This window comes from Oryza sativa, chromosome 8 (assembly GCF_034140825.1).
Source record: "Oryza sativa Japonica Group chromosome 8, ASM3414082v1".
In the NCBI taxonomy this organism is placed as follows: domain Eukaryota; kingdom Viridiplantae; phylum Streptophyta; class Magnoliopsida; order Poales; family Poaceae; genus Oryza; species Oryza sativa.
In genome coordinates this window covers 3042672-3062735 of record NC_089042.1, presented here as the reverse complement: position 1 = coordinate 3062735, position 20064 = coordinate 3042672, and the positions used below count along the sequence as shown (strand labels likewise).

At 37.1% G+C, this 20064-nt stretch overlaps 1 protein-coding gene across 2 annotated transcripts; it reads left to right on the top strand.

The window, feature by feature from the left end:
• Positions 1 to 5201: 5201 nt before the first annotated feature.
• On the top strand, positions 5202 to 17786 carry LOC4344676 (uncharacterized). Of its 2 annotated transcripts, XM_015795242.3 has the most exons (28): positions 5202 to 5477; positions 5577 to 5669; positions 6125 to 6297; positions 7027 to 7300; positions 7605 to 7672; positions 7750 to 7819; positions 7916 to 8227; positions 8811 to 8890; positions 8966 to 9017; positions 9401 to 9554; positions 9932 to 10019; positions 10099 to 10201; positions 10274 to 10364; positions 10529 to 10626; positions 11556 to 11735; positions 12291 to 12542; positions 12911 to 13006; positions 13121 to 13215; positions 13316 to 13379; positions 13498 to 13579; positions 13667 to 13737; positions 13916 to 14001; positions 14085 to 14169; positions 14598 to 14671; positions 15465 to 15571; positions 15957 to 16075; positions 16200 to 16277; positions 16895 to 17786. In XM_015795242.3, the coding sequence occupies exons 1-28, from the start codon at positions 5262 to 5264 to the stop codon at positions 17126 to 17128; spliced, it is 3495 nt and encodes a 1164-aa protein (XP_015650728.1). In that variant the 5' UTR covers positions 5202 to 5261; the 3' UTR covers positions 17129 to 17786. The 2 variants fall into 2 exon arrangements, 1 of the variants encoding a protein (XP_015650728.1); XR_001548406.3 differs by lacking the exons at positions 15465 to 15571; positions 16895 to 17786.
• Positions 17787 to 20064: the final 2278 nt, after the last annotated feature.

The following is a 20064-nucleotide window of genomic DNA, read 5'->3' as shown; positions in this document are numbered from 1 at the left end:
TCGGGAGGCCAGTCAACTGGAAGCTACAAAGAAAACGTTTTCTTGATTGAAGCACCAGCGTATGCATATGCTACTTCAGTTTTCGTCTTTCTGCTGTTGTGCTCATTAGCAACATTCATGCTGTTAGAGAAATGCAAGTTATGACCGCATCATCCATGTCATTTTCACTGATGGGATCAGGAGGGAATATCCGGAATTTCAGATGTCTTGTGGGACACAGGGATGACTGGTTCAAACTACTGTTTAAAAATTTTGAGTTCAGTCTTACATTTTGGAAGTTTTTGAGGATTATATTGTCTGCCAGAGTACTCTCCTCATAGTGCATGTTTGTCCTGACTTTGTATCCATGCAGATGAGAGTAGTTGTACCTATTTCTTGAATAAGTTTACCGACACATCATTTCTTAACATTTTGCTGGTTGCTCCTACAAAATCCGGTTCCAATAAGAGCTCAGATCTGTGTTTGTTCTCTGAATTTTGCGCAAAAAGTTGCCGAATTTGCATTGCCTGGCTTTTTTTAGGCTCAGTAGGCTGGCCAGTCAATTGGAATCTTCAAATGACAAAGAAGAAGAAGAAATTTCTCCTTAATTTGCCACATGGTTGGAAGGCCAAACAAAATGATGCATCATGTCTGAACATTTTCAAGAAGGGAGCCTATTTGTTTTCTTATCAGAAATTTTCATGAAAAGCTCCGAAATTTGCAGCCATCTCCGGATGCTTGTTTGCACCTGAAGAAGTTTGCTGATGCTACTTGTCCAAGAGGGAGAGCATACAAGGGAAAATGCTGCATTACTTCTGATCATTGCCAGAGAATCATTCGATAGTCTTAAGTCTTAACCCTGTCTCATGCAAACTGAACATGTTGCTTGGTGCTCGTAAAAAACTGACAGAAACTAACGTTGCATCTGATCGCATTGTGCAGGTTTCCATCTGCAATTGGGAGGCACACTGACACCTGGTCGGTTCTCCAGGCGATTTTCGACAATCTTTGTCGACGCTGCGAAAATGGTCTCCAAGAAAAGGGCCAATTTGGTTTCTTCTCAGAATTTTGCGCAAAAACCTCCCAGATTTGAAGCTACAAAAAACATTTCTTGACCGAGAGGGATTTTGTTCCATCCTTCGCTCTACTAATCAGATCATTCTCAGACGTCCAAAGCAGGATATGCTACTTCAGTTTTGTTTTTTTGTTGTTGTTCTCATTAGGCACGAGTATGAAGATACATAAATGTAAGTTCTGATCGCACCATCCATGTCATTTTCACTGATGGGATCAGGAGAGAATATCCGGATTTTCGGATGATGTCTTGTGGGAATGCAAGGATGACTCGTTCAAATTCCTTTTTTTTTAAAAAAAAAATGAATCTTATGTAACATCTCCATTGTTCACTCTTGCATTTTGCACGGTTGACTTGCCTGATTGAACTTTTTGGAGATGACAGAATGCTATGTTTGAACCGACATATTTGTTGTGAATTTGTATCTGTGCCATCATACATGGGATGAATGGCGCTCCCTTTGTCTCAAAATATATCTACCTTTCCAGTTCTATATTTTAAGACAGAGGTAGTATAAAATTTGCTTGTTTTATAATGACATATCGGTACGATTACCTATTTGAATACTAAGGCTGTGTTCGGTATTGGAGGATGGGAACATATCCTTCCTGCATGGAAAACGGAGCGGTTCATTAGCACGTGATTAATTAAGTAATAGCTATTTTTCTCAAAAATGGATCAATATGATTTTTTAAGCAACTTTCGTATAGAAACTTTTTGCAAAAAACACACCGTTTAGCAGTTTGAAAAACGTGCGCGTGGAAAACGAGATGGTAGAGTTGGGAACTCCCGGTTCCGAACACAACCTAAGGTAGCTATGCACTGGGAAATTAAAAAAAAAAAGAAGAGCAAAACTACGACTCATAAAAGAATTTGTGCTGATGTCAACTGTTCTGATTGAATCATCTGCTTGCGTAGGAATAATCAAATTCAGCTCATCTAACCAAATATCTTTTTTAGATAATGGATTAAAACCCGACTTCTACACTAATAAGGATGCACACAGGCAAATCTAACCAAATAAACACACTAAGGAAACATAATTTAGATACACCTTTATATATTATTGTACATGTACAAGGGTAGAGTGTCTAACTTTCTTAGAACAGAAATGGAGTATTCCTTGTAATCCAAGAAGCTTAGAACTCTCCCCAAATCAACCTTTTTCTTTTTGGACAAGAGCTGGTGAAAGGAGCATAACATATGCCACTCATTTTCATTAGGTCCTAGCCAACAATGGAATTACCCGGTTAGACAGCAATACAGCATAGATTAAGGGTAAGTAAATCGACCCACAAATACACTTATAGGACCCATGGGCTATCCACCTTTTGGGCTAGGTCAACCCACTTACATCCTTAGATAGCCCTGTTAAATATATATTTTAGATGTAAAATGTTCCATGTTCATCTCTATATTAGTTTTGTCAAATTGTCTACTTGAAAACTGAATTGGTAAAATACTTACATTTTGTCCTCATATCCATGTCTATCACATTGTCACTGCATCGTTGGTACGAAAAAAAATTGTCACTAAGTCCTCAATATTGATGAACAAGAGACTAATTGAAATGGAAGCCAATGGCATGAAAGGCATGGTGTGATGTAGATGATAAGACTTTAGCTACAATGAATAGAGCTAATTCGAAATCAGCTATCATGAATGTATAACTCTAGCATGTAGTCTGTATCTTGTTTATCACATAAACTTCGGGCTTGTTCACTTCATTACCAAAAAAAGAAAAAGAAAAAGAAAAATCCTTATCAATCTTTGGCATTGCCAAATTTTGGCATTATCAAATTTTGGTAAGATAAGATGAAGATGGGTAGTATTTAGTTTGATTCCTAACTAAATATTGAGAGTAGTCTTGTGAGTATAAAGTTATAAAAATACAAAATTTGACAAGGTTGTGTTGGTAGTGATATGTTTAGTTTGGTTCATTATCAAATTTAGGTATGGAATGGTTGAGAACAGTAAGGAAATGAACAAGCTCTTCTTTCAAACCACAGTGGATGCAGAAAACCATATTTTTCTCCCCTTTTTTGTTTTGCTTTTCTCGCGTGTGTTTTGCCTTTTTTTTACAATTACTTTCTCACGTGGTTTTTTTTGCCTGTTTTTTCTGAATGTTATTTTTTGCTTTTTTCCCATACATGAGAATATATGACGAAATAAAAGCCGTGTAGTACATGGTAAAAAATTGATGGATCCTATCCGACTCAAGCGTCCATCAACTTTTTTCTAATAGTTTTTTCAGAGCGATTTTTTTATATAGATAGTGTTTTTTTTCTTGCGTGGTTTTTTCATACCATTTTTTTTAGAAATGGTGCATTTTTTCTGACAGTCTTTTCCTCGCATGTTTTTTTAAAAAGTTTTTGCCGACAATGGAAATAATTTTTCTCACTTGTTTTTTTATTTTTTTTAAGAAGATGGAAAAACCTTTTTAGCGTGTTTTACGCTTTTTTCTGACTTTTTTTCTCACACGTTTTTTTTTATCGTTTTTATTTTCTCGTGCATTTTTTATTTTTAAATAGTTAGATTAGATTAGAGATAGAGAAGAGATTTATACTGATTAGAAATTGGACTTTGTTTTGCCATTTTCTTTTTTTTCTCGCGTGCATTATTTATTTTATACGAACCAGCTTTTTATTTTTTACGAACCATTTTTTTGCCACTTTCTTAGTGAATCGGACGAACCTTTTTAGATGTTTTTTCGGATTTTTTTCGCCTTTACAGGAATTAGACTTTTTTTTCATTTTTAATGGAATCGGATCTAGCGTTTTTTTTCACCACTTTTTTTTTTGCCTTTTATAGGAATCGGATTTTTTTTCCGTTTGCATCTACAGTTTTTTTTTGCCACTTAGGGGAAATAGACTTTTGTTGTTGTTGTTTTTTGTTTATTTTTTTTTGTGTGGCTTTTTCTTTTTATGCAGCTTTCTGCCTTTGTTCTATCCCTTTTATTTATTGTTTTTTTAAAAAAAAGACCAAAAGCACCTTATTGCAAGATTACAGGGACTCAAATATAAATATAAAAATTATAGGGACTCAAATGCAAATGTACAAATCCAAAAATTAAAATCATATAAAAATGGAATGCTCTTGACATGTAGGTTCCGTTTTTGCAAACAGATCTTCAATCCGACACATCAATTTTTTTCACCAAGATGTATGGAATATCACGGTAGAGATTAAAACCGAGAGAAGCGGTGCGTAGTATCTCGGACTCAAACCGAGAGGAGTGGGACTCGGATCTAGAGTCGGACTTTTTTTTTCTGAGAGGGAATAGCAACGAGGAGTCGGACTTTTTTTTATTTTTATCGCTATTTTCTTTAGGGACCGAGTCGGAGTTTTTTTTACCGCTATTTTGTTTTTTTCTTTTTTTTCGCACTTTTTGTTCGCCCGGTTTTTTGATCGGTCAATTTTGGTTTTTTCGCCCGGTTTTTTTCCTTTTTTCTGGATCGAACATATTTGGTTTTTCTTTTTTTCGCACTTTTTTAGCCCGGTTTTTTTATCGGACAAACTTGGTTTTTTTTCGTTCGGTTTTTTTGACGGACGATGGAAGCACCTCTTATTTTTTAAGTAGTAGAGATTTTGTAATAATGAAAACTCAATTAATCACACGTTATTACCACATCATTTTACGTGAAACACTTGATCTTTATCTTTATTAATGTTTCACATCACCAGTGGTTCTGGTATTTTTCAGTAAGGCCCTTCATTTGAGCTCTATTAATGTTTGCGATCCTAGTTTTATGCAAATTAGGCCCTGTTTAGTTCCAAAAACTTTTTCCCAAAAACATCACATTGAATCTTTGGACACATACATATAGTATTAAATATAGATAAATTAAAAAACTAATTCCACAGTTAGGGGGAAAATTGCGAGACGAATCTTTTGAGTCTAATTAGTCCATGATTAGCCATACGTGCTACAATAACCCACATATACTAATGACGAATTAATTAGGCTCAAAAGATTCGTCTCGCGGTTTCCAGGCGAGTTATAAAATTAGTTTTTTTATTCGTATCCAAAACTCCTTCTAATATCCGGTCAAACGTCCGACATGACACCTAGAAATTTTGTTTTCGCGAACTAAGCAGGCCTCCCTTAGTCCCTCCTTTGGGTCTGAAGGATTTTTCTCTTCTCTTCACTGGAGTAGATCGGCGAAGGAGTTTCACCAGCAACCGCCCGCCACGGTGGTCGCCGGCGATGGCCTCCACCTCCGCCGCCACATCCGCCGCCCCATCCCGCGGCGGCGCGCGGGAGTGGCGCACGGCGCTCCTCACCCTCCGCGACGAGTCGGTGGTCTCGCCCTCCCCACCGGCGCTCCTCGCGCTCCTCCGCCGCGTCCTCCTCCTCTCCGCCGCCGCCGCCGCCCCGCCGCACTCCCTCGCCGCGTCCGCCGCCGCGGTCTCCGCCCACGAGGTCCCCCCCCCCCGCTCCCGCGCAGCTTGGTCTCTGCTCTGCGTGTGCTCTGGTTTCGGTCTCTCTCACACTCTCGTCTGCTGCTGTGACCGTGTGCAGGTGGGCTCGGATGTGGCGTTCCTCGCGGAGACGGCCGCGGCGGTGTCCCCCTGCGACGGCGCCGATGATGTGCTGCGTGGCGTTTGCCATCTGGTGATGATTCTGATTCCACTCGCTCGAGATCTTGCTTTAATGTGGACTGACAATGATAGTGTAGAACATTCAGATTGTCTACGGATTGATGTCCCTTAATTGTCCCTGTTTAATTTTTCCTTCGTTTCAAACTAGTACGTGGGTGGGTGTTTTGGCTGTGTTCATCTTTGCTGTGCAGAGGCTGGGAGTGTTCTCAGTACGGTTGTATCACTTTGATGTTATCTAAAAAAAGAATTCAGATGGGAGACCATTAGCACAAAATGTATGGCATTTTTAGTTCTCATTACTCTAAGCTCTAATGGTTGGTGAGATATCGTGCTGCGATATGGAATTCTAATATTTGTTGATCAATGTGACTGACGAATTAAAACCGTCGGATTTGGTTTTTGTTCCTCCGTGTCAATTTGTTTGCTGAATACTTATGCTCTGATTTTTCTGAAAATCTACTCATGCAGATTCATGATATCATGTACAAAACAAATATGGAGATCGACTCGTCTTGTTTACTGGCAATGCTGAAGTTTCTTGATGTTCTTATGCAATGTTCATTGGAGGGTTCATGTGGTAAGGGCCTCTCTGTTAGGAAAACCGCATTGGACACTGTATCTGAATGTTTACAGATCCTCAGGTGAGCTTAAGATTAGTGTAAAATGCTTAAAAATCTTCTTTCTCTGCTTGTTTTTGTTGTGCTAAGTACTAATGACCTAGTACATCAACAATGTAGAGTGTGTTCCCATGGTTTTAGCTAAACTTTTGTAATAATAATCTTTTTAGTTCTTATTTGCTCGCCTCAAGAGAATGGCTTCTACATTTATTTACTTCAGTCTTTTAGGCTTAACCGACATTTATTGAAAGGACTCGATAAATTATCATCTTTTTTCTGTACATATATACTAGCTCAATCCTTTAATTGGAGTCTTTTGTTAATTCACAGCACCAAATGTTCTTTTCCAAGTTTTCAGAATCCCTCCAGTACTTTTGAAATTGGCAATTCCTCACCTATACTGGTGCGAATAAGAGAATTGCTACCTGCACATGCGGTAAACTACACTAAATTACGTAGGCAAATTGCCATAACCAAAGTAAATATGGTAATATCTATAAACCCATCATTTCAAGGGTACAGGTGTTGAATTGCCATAGTAGAAGTACGATCTTCCCAAATTTATATATTATTTTGTATTATTTCATGAAAAGATACTGCTTTTAGCTTTACCGAATGAATTGGTAATTTAATAATTTGATGTGACACCTCTATTCTAGTACCCTTTAGGAATTCACCACTATTAATGAAATTTCATCAGGCATGTACAATCTTTTTTGTGCTTCTCATTGTAGTCTTCTTCTCAATGGCCAGGTTTTTGAGCAAAGATTTTGGCGGAAGTACTTCTTTACCTGAGAATGCACATTTGCTTCGAGTGCTCATCTCAATTGTATCATGCTTGCAATCTGAGCTGAACCTCACAGATAAACCTAATGGTGCTGGTTTTTCTTCCCACACATTTGGACCAATAAATAATAAGAATCCAAATATCTGGGATATGGAAATCTCTGCATTTTCCATGATTGAAGATGCACTATCTAAGATAGCCTCAAGTTTATCAGAAGATTTGTGGCAGTCCATTGTTGAGGTCAGTATTTTGTGTTTCCTTCGCTCTGGTTGGTTGTCACATATCATTGAGCGATGTAACCATAGCAAGTACCGTAGCAAGGAAATTTGTAGCTGTTTAGTATCTGGGATGCAAACAGCATTATTGGTTCTTCCACCATTGGTCCAAGATTTGTGCTGTACTGTTGTCATTTGATGATACACTTTACCAATACTTACTACACAACCACTGGCTGATGCATTTTATGCATTTGTTTTGTTGCTAGAAGTTTACGGTGTTAGTATTCATTTTCTCTTTGTCAAATCTCCTCTCTTGCACTTTGTAGGTTTTGAGGAAGGTGATGGATTTTTTGACAGCAAGGAACTTTATCATAGAGAGTAGCACTATGTCAAGGTTAGTACTCTGGTTTTGTCATTGAATATAGTGAAATGAATGAATGCTAATCTCAAGCTAAATTCACTATCTTTCAGATTTTATACCTCATTTCTTCGTTGTCTGCATTCTGTTCTTTCAGACCCCAAAGGCCCACTTTCAGCACATGTAAGTATAAAAGGGAAGTGTATTTATTTCATTACGGAAAACAGGTTATTTTTTTCCTTATGTTGTAACTTGTAACATTGTGCCTGAAACTTTAAGGTACCAGGTTTCGTTGCGAACTTGCAAATATTTTTCATGTACGGGCTAAGGTCATCTTCACCACCTGTGATAACTCCAATGGAATATAAAATGGATACAAAATCCAATGCCGGACGATATAAACCCCCTCATTTACGTAAAAGGGGTGGAAAGGGAAATGATTCGTTCGATGGTCGAAATTCTGATAGTGAATCCTCTCGATATGATTTAAGCTCATCAGATTCAGATATGAGTGATAGCGATGGATATGCAAAAACTGGAGATCGTTTCCGAAGTTCAAAGGCTAGATTAGCTGCCATCCTTTGCATACAGGTATGCTGCTACATAATATGTTCGAACTCTCAATTGCATTTTCCATTCTTATTCTCATACATATGTTTGGATCAACTTTTGTTTTCCTAAATTGTCCAACATCTTATGTTTGGTTTCGTAATGAATTATCATGAGATAGATATCTTTCTTGGTTAATATGTAGATTTGTTCCTTTTCTTCGTAGAATGGTGGATGAATAAGGCTTGCTTTAATAAACAACTGCTAAAAGAAGGCAAATAACAGATTAATAAGATAAACTGTGTGATTTCACTGCCATATCTTAATTTGAAGAATTTTTTTTATGGCCATTCAAGTTTCAAAACTGAAGTAAATTGTTGTTATACTAAAAATTTGTAATCTGTGCTCACCATGTTTTAAAATTGCAATTTGAGTCCATATAATTCTTAGGACTAACTGTCATTGTTTTGTCGAAGGTAACATTGAATAATCATCATGAGTCATCGGGTATCTAATACCCAAAGATAACATTGAATTATCTAATACCCAAAGATAACATTGAATTATTATTTCCTTGTAGCCATAGTCTTCAAGAAACCTAACACTGCTGTTCTGATTCTTTAAGGATATTTGTCGTGCTGACCCAAAATTACTTACTTCACTATGGCCATTACTTTTGCCCGAGAGTGATGTTCTCCAACAAAGGTAAACTCTTCCATGCGCAGTATGTATGGTATTTCTCACACCCATGTAATATTTTTTTTTTGTTGGTTGGGACAGAAAATATCAAGCTACTCTGATGACATGCTTGATTTTCGATCCTATAATAAAGGTACAAGTCTGTAATTATCTATCTACATTTATTTTCATGTTTCAGTGTGAAGTTTCTCAACTATAGGCTACCTATGACCTAATTGGGATTTATATAATCTTTTTTTAGTGTTTATATTTTCTGGTAATTCTACCTTCAAACAACATTGTGCTTATCCATTACATGCTAGCTTGTGTTTTAGCTGTTGACTGAGGGTGTTCAATTGTCTTGACACCGTTGCTAGTTGAACATATATTAAATGTTTGCAAAAAGTCGATGTAGACACTTGAAAAGTTAAAATAAAAGTATTTAATGTGTGCAGACTCTTTATAGCCCATACTTCTATCAAATTAGTGTGTTTATATTTGATAATTCTCTTGATTTACCTGGATGTCTATGTGCAGGTGCGTATTGAGGCAGCATCAACCATTGCTTCCATGCTGGAAGGACAAGCATTAGTTTTGACACAAGTTGCCGAGTACAAGGAGTCATCAAGACGGGGATCTTTCACTACGCTATCTTCTTCACTTGGTCAAATTCTTATGCAGCTGCATACAGGTAGGAGGCTCGGTGACTTCTCAATTTCCAATATCTGGACACTTCCTTTCACTAGATGTTCAGAACCTTCTGCTATCAGCAAAGAGATATATTACCTCCAACCCTAAATAAGTGCACTTCTAGCTTTCAAATTTTATCCCAAAATAAGCGCACTTCTAGATTACCACTTTTCTGTCCAACCACCGCTCATTCATCCATCTTACCCCCAAGTCTCCAACCACCCTCCCAGCTCCAACCACCCCTCATTTAATTGGGGGCATCTAAGTCATTTTCTCTCAATAGTAATTTCGTCCTTCAAGTGCTATAAATGCACTTATTAGGGACGGGGGTAGTATTTTTAAAGTTTTATATGACATATTTTGTTTTCTGATTGGCAGGAATGTTGTATTTGATACAGCGTGAAACTCAAACTACTTTGCTTTCAGCATTGTTCAAAGTTCTCATCCTTTTGATATCTGTTACACCGTATGATCTAGATCCCTGAACTCCTATGTGTATCTCTTCCCTGTTCTTGACTTACTATGTAAATATGTTAAATGAACAGGTATGCCCGCATGCCGAAGCAGTTGTTGCCAACTGTAATCACAGATATGCGCAGGAGATTGTTGGACAGACACTCAAATAAGAATGAGCACTATGCTTTGCTGGTGAGCTTTTTAACACTTTATTTATATGTTCAGGAAACGGATGGTCCTTTTACTTTACACGAGTATGAACAGGTTAATGTCCTGAATTGCTTGGAAGCAGCATTTTCAAAAGAACCACCTTCTTCAAATGTTTTTGAAGTTCTCACTCAAGATGGATGTGCAGGTTAGACCTCCTCATAATTCCAAATTCAAACAATATTTTGGTTTTATACTGTCTTAGTTTTTTGAACTTCTACATTTTTGTACTTATTACCTAATAGTTCATATGAAAATTGAGTTTGAGTAAATACTGAGCTTTACATTTTTGTACCAATGCGAGCTTCCCAGGGCCATCACATGCTCAGCAAGAGTCAAGTGTGATATCTATTCTTCTACATTATATAGAACAGGAAATACATGTCAGTGTGAGATTTGGAGCTCTCCAGGTATGGCATTGTTCTGTTATGCTTCTCCATATCTGTTTGGAAACTTGCACTATGCAATTACATTAGTCAATGTCTATTTCCCTTTATAATTTGCTTTGTAAGCAACACAAATGTTACCAGTTGTCTTCCTTTTAGGTTGTAACTTGTACTGTATACTGGATATCTTACTCAATTTCTAACAAGCTACAAGGACACCTAAGCTAAGATTACTTTCATAAAAAAGGCTAAGCTCCCTGGTCTGGTCTATCTCTCAGCGATGCAATTTTCCTTGGCGTTCCAAGTTTATACAATGCAAATGCTGTTATTTTATTGGACAAGGTCATTTGCACTGACAGAAAATAGAAGTTTGGACAATAAACAAGAAAACATGTGGGTCACCTAATCCAACATCATCACTTACATACACTTTTCATACTTACATGTTCTGAACAAGTTATTGTCTATTGAATGACCTCACAGTCGCTCCATAAGTTGACATTCATTGCTTGGTATCATACAAAGAAATGCACCTTGGAAAATACTATCGCATAATTTCGAGTTTATCACCATCATGTTTTTTGTCCAAATATGCTGAGCCTTTTTGGGGATATAGGATTCTATAAATGGCAACACTACCCCTGTCTCTTCTCACCTTTTTGTAATCATGTCCGTCCTGCCTCTCTGGTTAGACAGTGATTTGATATCCTAGTGAGCTTCTGGTTTGAGCTTTGTATCATGGCATGTGGGGGCGTCCTTAATAAACAGAAATAATAATACAAGAAAAGAACAAGAGAGGGTGGGGGCAAAAAAAAGTCAAGGCAAGGGTATTTTCAACTTAAATTCTCTTTACGATGGCATTTAACAGCTTATGTTTTTTCCAGTGATATTTTCCAACATCTCAATCTACGTGATGGTGCTAAGCAGATTTACTTTTATTTATATGTAATCAGGTGTTGAGATCAGCAGTTCATAATTATCCAAGCTGTGCAAATATCATTTGGGCAAAAGTTCAATACATTGTTCTTGATTTATTGCAAATGCAAAGCTTGGAAGACCAAAGAGATGCTAATTTTGGGCTTCCTAAAGAAGAATCATCAATTAAAGGAAGATGTCTTGTGGCTGCCATTAAGGTAATTTTTACTTTAAATGTTTGGAAACCTTATGGATGGCATTTGAATGTGTATGTTATTGTTCACTAGCTTGTTCTATGTCATTCACATTTGGAGTATGTTTTGTATTTTGAAGTTAAAATTTTCTCATTGAAAGAAGCTGGTTAAATTCTTGATGCTGAGTCACTTCCAACCTTGCATTCAATCTTTTTTTCCCCTTCTGTATATTGACTTGCTAGAATATGAATTTCTATAGTTAACAATGCTTGAATTTCACTATTAATTGTTTGAGAAAAACATCACTGTTAATTGTATTATCATATCATACTCCATATAAGATATAGCACCTAAATGCAAAAGTTGGATACATACATAATCTTTTCTCCCAACATAAGATGCAGTGTTTGACTTGCAGCATCTTTCGCTTCTTTTACTTTGTTACGGATTCAACATATTAGGCTATCCTGGATTCCATGGCCCGATTCACTTTTAACTATCATCATTCTTAGGCTTGTAATCTATTTGTTCAATCATTTATTAATGCCTCTATCCAAAAATTATGGCTCCATTTTTCAGGTAATAGATGAGTGTCTGCGTGTTTCATCTGGATTCAAGGGAACAGATGACCTCAAAGAATATAGATTGCAAGATATTCAGCAAATTTCTGATTGTACCATAAACAAAACTATCAAATCTGCGCCTCACTTTGAGACTGATGTTCCTGGACCATCACAAAATTTTACTTTGGACATAACTCTCGGAACTAATCGTTGGATTGAGGTGATAGAAAGGCTTCTCCCTCAAGGATTATCACATGGCTCTGCTACGGTAATTTGCTGATAGAACTAAAACATTTATTTTTTATATTATTCATATCATCTACAAAAAACAAACACCATTTAGACTCATTTCATGACATAGATGCTAACAAACTGAAGCGGATTAACAACAAAATGCTACTATAACAATTAGTGAAAGCAGCCAACCAATCCATACTTGAATCAGAGCTACTATGTTTTACTTTTAATTTACACTTTCTTATCTTCCGTAAAGCATGTGGTTAACTGGTTATGATCATAGACTGCTTTATGTGCATTATCAAAGAAAACTGTTTTTTTTTTTGGCATTTTCTAGTAACTGGACAGAATTGGTAAAAAATATTTTCTCTGTATAGCTGAAAGTATTCCAATTTCTAGGTCAGGACAGCATCACTGACATGTTTCGCGGGCATGACTTATGATGTTTTCTTCTCCCTGCCAGAAAACAAGAGGGATTATGTGACGTCCTCATCGGTAAGTTTATTGCCTTATTTTTTTTATTACAAAAGCGAATGCCTTATTTATGGGTTTCGTGACTTCATCATCTGGCCTGTTCAGAAATGTCATTTTGGTATCGTCCTTTTGTAGATTCATGCTGCATTGAGTGATACAGCTCCTGCTGTAAGGTCTGCTGCATGTAGAGCCATTGGTATTGTTGCATGTTTCCCCAGCATACTGTCAAGGTAATTTTCCAAACTGTTGTTTCCCTCAGCTTCAAATGCTGATGATAAGATACTTAAATGAAGATAGTTGATAGCACATAACCCAGGTTTCCTTGTACAGTCCTAGCCTACCTGGCAAGTTCATAGATGCCATTGAGTTTAACACACGGAATTCATCAACTCCAGTATGATCTCTCTCTCTCTCTCTCACGCACACACAAATCATTTATCTTATCATTTGTACAAAAAATTTCCATACATGCTCTACATAATATAACATGTTACTATAACCTAACTTGTTAGGTTCGTATCACTGCATCATGGGCCTTGGCAAATCTTTGCTCTTCTATTCGTTTTAGAGCATTAGATACCAATCCCTCTGCAGGTATGTATGTCATGTTTTTGGTTGCAGACTTACAGCATCTTATTCCAACATAATATGCTTACCCGTCCATTGCTTTTTCTATTGTAGGTGTACTAGATAAATCAGCCATATCATTGCTGGTTGAAATTGCTTTGCGCCTTGCTAAAGATGGTGAAAAGGTGGTTTTCTGAATCTAGTTGTGATGCTTTTGTTTCAATTGTTCACTGGCCATGTATATTTTAGGGGTGCTTGCAGTTGGAGACTGCATTTAATTTTAAAAGAAAGGGGTGAAAGCTGCTTCTATGTCTGTAAAATGACTAACTGATGTTTTTTTTTTCTCATTTTATTTGCATTCAGGTAAAGTCAAACGCTGTTAGGGCTCTTGGATACCTTTTAAGATTTATCAGATTCAATAATCATTCTGACACAGTTGATGACCCAAGGTAGCTTACTGTTCTGTGTACATCAGTTACTATTTCTCTTGGTCAATTAATCCAACTAACAATGTTCCGGATTTCCATGGCAGTAATTCCGTTCTCTGTGGAGATCCTGTCTGGCTTGAAAGGATGGTACATGCTTTGATGTCCTGTGTGACAACAGGAAATGTAAAGGTAGGCAAGGAATGAGTGCTAACCTGCTGAATGCTTTCAGTATCCTAGTTTCTTACTCCATCTTAACTTGTCAGTTAACGGTGAAAATATTTGTCTGACATCTGTGCTAAACTTCTACTCCCTCTGTCCCATAATAAGTTTTTGGCTCCTCCTGTTTGTCTCGAAATAAGTTCATTTTTGAGTAATCATTGCATTGGAGTTTGAGAAAGTAAGGAACAATGTATTGGGAGTAGATAAAATGGGGAATAATTGCATTGGGATTTGATGAAGTGAGGGTATTCTAGTCTTTTTTGGTTTTGTATTGGTATGTGTGGGGTGAGTGAAAAATGAACTTATTTTGGGACGGAAGGAGTAATTAAATAGATTGTTAAATGTGAAGATTCTTTAGATAAATAACTACTCTTGACATGTTTCCCCCTTTCATTCAGGTTCAATGGAATGTTTGCCATGCTCTTAGCAACTTATTCATGAACGACACCTTGAGACTTCCAGATATGCCTTGGTATGTATTTGCTCACAGCAAATAACCTTGTTCTTCAAACAACTCGTGCTGTATATTTCTCTCAAACATCCTTTAGAAGTTTCATGCATTCATTTATGCTCTGAACTTTTCCGTGTACAAGCATTACTATATGCTTTGTTCATCTTCTGTAAGCCATATGCTCCCTGAAAGTGTCAATTAGGCCTAGAGGAGGGGGGGGGGGGGTGGTGAATAGGCTAATGAGCAAATGGTATGTTGTACCTATGATCACTCACATATTCTGTTCTTCATCTATTTGTTTTAGAACTTTTATTAAGCATCGGAAGTAAACAACCAGAGATAATATGTCATCATTGACATATTTAACTCCGAAGTGCCATTATGATATGTAAGTGTGCTTGGAATAAAGGCCCGTAGGCCTAGTTGAATGTCCCTATACCCAAGTGACATGCCATGACAACACGATGGAGGCGGCTGCCACAAGGCCAGGTGAAACAGTGGGAAGCTAATGACTTGTTTGTTTCTATTAAAAGAGACGCAACCCCATCCTTATAAAGATGGGATGACTCGACCCCTAAGAAATCTTATCTAAAATTAAGGAAATAGGCTAAAACTCAACCTAAGTTATCTCTAAAACAAAAAAAAAACAAAAAAAAAAACACCCAACCGACTACTTCAGTACTTGTGGGTACTGTTCATGTGCATTTGCATGTGACGTGGTAATACCACCTAAGGTTTAGGTTGTAATGCGTTGTACGTTGTGCATCTAAGATGCACATGTTTGCATTTGTATGATGTTTTCTTCTTTGAGCAGGGCATCAAGTGTTTATAGCATACTTCTGCTACTACTCCGTGACTCAAACAATTACAAGATAAGGATGCATGCAGCTGTTGCCTTAGCAGTTCCAGTCTCACGGCTTGGTTGGTTCCTTGATTGCTTTTGTTTCCCACCTTTGGTCAACTGTTGTCCTTCCACATTCTACAAATACCACACCATATCACACTGAAGTAATAGAGCTTTGTTCTGTTGGAGTATTATCTATTGAGTAAATTTAGATTTTATTTTCCCATATCACATGCTTTTTTTTCCATTGTTGTATGTGTAGTCTAGACACATCTACTCATTCCAAAATTTAATTTGTGATGCTGCTCAGTTGCTGCATAGTTCGTCGTGGCGATATTTATGTAGTGGCTATGCACTCGTTCTGTCATGATGCTGCTTTATTTCTTTCTCTAATCTGCGAATTGATTTTTCTAATAGAATAAAATGTATTCCAATTTCTTATATTTTCCCTCTTCTGTATAGATTATGGTAGCTCATTTCCAGATGTTGTTCGAGGAATCGAGCATGTTCTTGAGTCATTGAGTTCCAACAGTTTATCATCACCTTCAAATTTCAAACATAAAGGCAACCTTGAGAAACAGGTTAGTGTTTCTGTAGTGCTTATATAGACTTTTCTTTTTGCATCAAAGCAGCTTTATTTTTGTACCAGCTCAGAGCATCTATATTTGGCAGCACTGTTGAAGCTTTTGCCCCTTTATTTTACAGGTTACATTTACTGCTCTTCATTTGTTTAGTTTTGTTTCACCAAAAGATGATCAAAGCCTGAGAGATTTTCTTATCAAGGTAAGGAACTATTTTAGCCTATGGAAATGGCCTATGTATTTAGTGGTTACTTATATGGTAGTTCCGTAGTTGGCATCTGTAAAAATGTTGTCCAATGAAAAATATTACGCCCATCAGTTTGTTATTGTACGAAAATGTGGATGCTTAGTTGGCTATATCATATATAGAACATCGAATTTGCAAGCCCTTTGTGGTCAAATTTTGAGTTTATTTTTCAGTCCTGCAAAAGAAATCATATCCCTCTTTGCTAATTTTATTTCAGTACTTACTAAATGTAAATGGTTATTATTCTGCATTTATATTTGGTTTGGTGATTGTTAGTTCACACTATTCAGTGGACTTGGGGATTATTGTCAGCTAATGTTTGTTACGTTCTGTGATTGTACCGTCTATTTTTGCTTGGTAACATTGCTTGTACTGGTGCATGTATCTGATGTAGTCCGTTTGGTGTTAACATACCAATGCACTAAGAGAAAAATCCTAAACCGTATGCAGAAAATGAAAAGAAATTACTTAAAATGCTGCTTGGCCCTGGGTGTGCTGGCAATCTTCTTTTTGATTCTTCTGTCTCTATGTTTAATTGCTTTTCTAGCTAATTTGTGTGTTATTTTGAGCAGAAAGCATCCTTTCTAGAAGACTGGCTGAAGTCATTGTTCTCATTGTTCAATAATGTTGAGGACCAGCCTTTGGCAAATGAGGCCATAAATGACGAGGATGGTTTCAGCCCAAACGTGGCACAAAAAGCTATGTTGTCTTCTGCTGTGAAGTCCTTGCTCGACATATATACAAGTGAAAATCAGCACACTGTTGCTCAGAGATTTGAGCAATTGGCAAGAAGCCTAGAATTATAGTGTGAATGACAAACATAGATGGTGGTCTCGATCCCCATTAACAAGCAGCATGACAGTGGCCGTCTTCCTCCCGGAAAAGCCAACTCATCATCTATTCATTTTCAATCTCCTTCATAAAGAGAGGCAACATGCCCTATTGCAAGTATTCCATGAACTCAATGAAGCTTCTGAATTTCGATGATACCAGACGTTGGACATTATGTTCATGAACAAGCTCCTGGCAGCTTCTAATGGGAAGGGGGGGGGGGATTCAAAACTGCATCTGCGTATCTTATTTATATTGTAAAATAGCTTTACCTGTTTTTTCCAGGTGTGGCCATGTTCTGCACCTTATGTGTAAATTTTGAGCTTTGTACAAAGATTTGCATGATCATATCATTGTGAGTGTACCATATATGTCTCAGCATTTTAGTGAGGAAATCTTCCACAAATTTTGTATGTACATTTCTGGTAGACCAGATAGCTTCATGCTACTTAAGATTTGTCCTGGGCTTGAATGCCTGGTTAGCTTGATTAGACCACTAGCTTGATGATTGTTCCTCACTATCTATTACTCCTATCTGTTAGTACTGAAAAACTGATCAGTTGTCAATGTCTTAATGCAACAGAAAATGAATGCCAGCCATTTCAGTTGGCGCTGTCGTTTGCTTTGGTGTCACACTCTAGAAGTGTTCATCTAACAACCGCCATAAATGGCTGTGCACTGTTCCATTGCTCCAATGTTTGAACTCATGGCATTGCTGAGCAGGGATGATCCAATCAAGTGCTACATTCAACTTTTTCCCAGCTTTAATTATCTGATAAATGGTTCCTGCATCTTGCTCTGTAGCCGTAGCCGTCTTGATTAGCCGATCAGAAAATTCAGAATTGGATGTAAATGATGAACAGATGGCAAGCTGACACCCGTTATTGCAAGATGCAGGAGAGCTGTTCATGCAACTTGTGCCTGTGAACTCTGCTTTTGCTGGACTTGTTTCAGGCTTGAGTAACTGCATATGGCCCATTCATTTTTACTTCTGAGCTCTACTCTTCTGTCTCACTGGGACTGGGTTGGTTAGGCTCCATTTGGTATATACTTCCTCCGTTCCACAATGTAAGTCATTCTAGCATTTTCTACATTCATATTGATGTTAATGAATGTAGACATATATATGTCTAGATTCATTAACATCAATATGAATGTGGGAAATGCTAGAATGACTTACATTGTGGAACGGAGGGAGTACATGATTTTTTTTTCCTAAGTCAAACTATACGAGTTTTTTTTTTAGAAAATAATAACCAAGATACAAAAGTTTGACTTATAACAAAGCTAGAATGACGAGTAATTTAAAATGGAATACTTTTTTCCTGGGGAAGTGGATAGGCTTTCTTCTTCCCTTTTTTTTTCCTTAATCTTTTATGCTGATTTTTATACCAAAGAAAAATAAGTTGGTACAAAATTGCATGGACTTGGTTCCCTAGAAGTTTGCATATGGTCCTTTTGTTTTTTGAATATGGCTGTGTTTAGATCCAAACTTCCAACTTTTTCTATCACATCAACATGTCATACACACACAACTTTTCAGTCACATCGTACCAATTTCAACCCAAACTTCCAACTTTGGAAGGAACTAAACACAGCCTACAAGTACTGGCAACCTTTTTCCTTGGGTATGTTTCAACACACAATTGCAAGTTGCAACCCCCCGTGTAAAGTCTTTGTACTTGCATATTGGAGTACATCATTGCAATAAGTCAATAGTGTAATCAACAAGAACAGACTTTCATATATTTTGAGCAAACAGCATACATTCTACCACCACTTGCATCCATGAATGTTGATCAGTATAAATACACAAGATGGTGGTCCTACATCTTTATAAAAAGACCATTTGCAGATACCACAGGACGGCACACCACGTGTGCTACCACAAAATGGGCAAACATTTACTACTTAATCCGTAGACGATATGAACATATTTTGAAGAGCATGTACACTTCATGCCATAAAAATGGGCAAACATCCAATGAATGGATACAACCAAACCCAGCTACAGGATAACAGGATATCCACTCCTGAAGCCTCTATTGCCATAGTATTCCTTTTTGACGCCATAAAAAGTTACTTCCTCTGGTTATATTGATGTTTGAGACAAGATTTGGTCAAAATTTGAAGTTTCGATACTCAATCTTATATTAAAGTAAGTTTATAAAATCTAATAGATTTGTGATATTACGGCAGTATTTTCGAGACAAATCTGCGTACATTATTTCCTTTGTTTTTAAACTAGCAACATTATTATTGATGATCCAATTTTAAATGTTTTATCAAATCTTATTCTAAATGACAAATATATTTTTTTACTGTACAGAGTACTACTTGTTAACCGTCTAGCTACAACTTCTATAGATATAACTCTATAGTTAAATTTGATGTCTCTCCAAATCAAAATCTTCTCCAAGCTCTCCAAATCAGTTTGTCCAATGAAAAATTCATTCATATCAAGCATATAAGCCTCAGCATGGGCGTCTTGGAACGGTCTGTTTGTACTTTCCAGGCAACCTTGTTTTTCTTCTTTTTGGTAAACAGGTTGACATGTATGCATGCAGGTGACATCATGGTAAACAAGTGATTGATGCCGTTTCTGAAATTAACACAACAGGTATTCAATTCCTTTCAAGTTCTTTTGTAGGAGTGTGCCAGTAGGCAGTGCTCTTGTGTTAATTAAATAATTAAACACTATTAGATTCAATAACCTGGGGGACAAATTGTGTGTTTTTTCATACTGATGGAGTGAAAGTCACTCCACGGAGTGTTGACCAATGACCATTACCTCCAGGTTCCTGTTAATCACCTGCTGTTTTAGAATAGAAAAAATAAATCTAACCTACCAAGTCAGTAACCTTTTCAAGAAAACCAGGGATTATTTTTCATATACTAGGGTAAGACCAAT

What these genes read in the sequence shown, in the direction of transcription:
- LOC4344676 (XM_015795242.3), top strand. Translation starts at nt 5,262, where the DNA reads ATGGCCTCCACCTCCGCCGCCACATCCGCCGCCCCATCCCGCGGCGGC. An exon ending in TTGCTAAAGATGGTGAAAAG is followed by an intron (nt 13,738 to 13,915) that starts GTGGTTTTCTGA and finishes ATTTGCATTCAG; the next exon opens with GTAAAGTCAAACGCTGTTAG. An exon ending in GACACAGTTGATGACCCAAG is followed by an intron (nt 14,002 to 14,084) that starts GTAGCTTACTGT and finishes TTTCCATGGCAG; the next exon opens with TAATTCCGTTCTCTGTGGAG.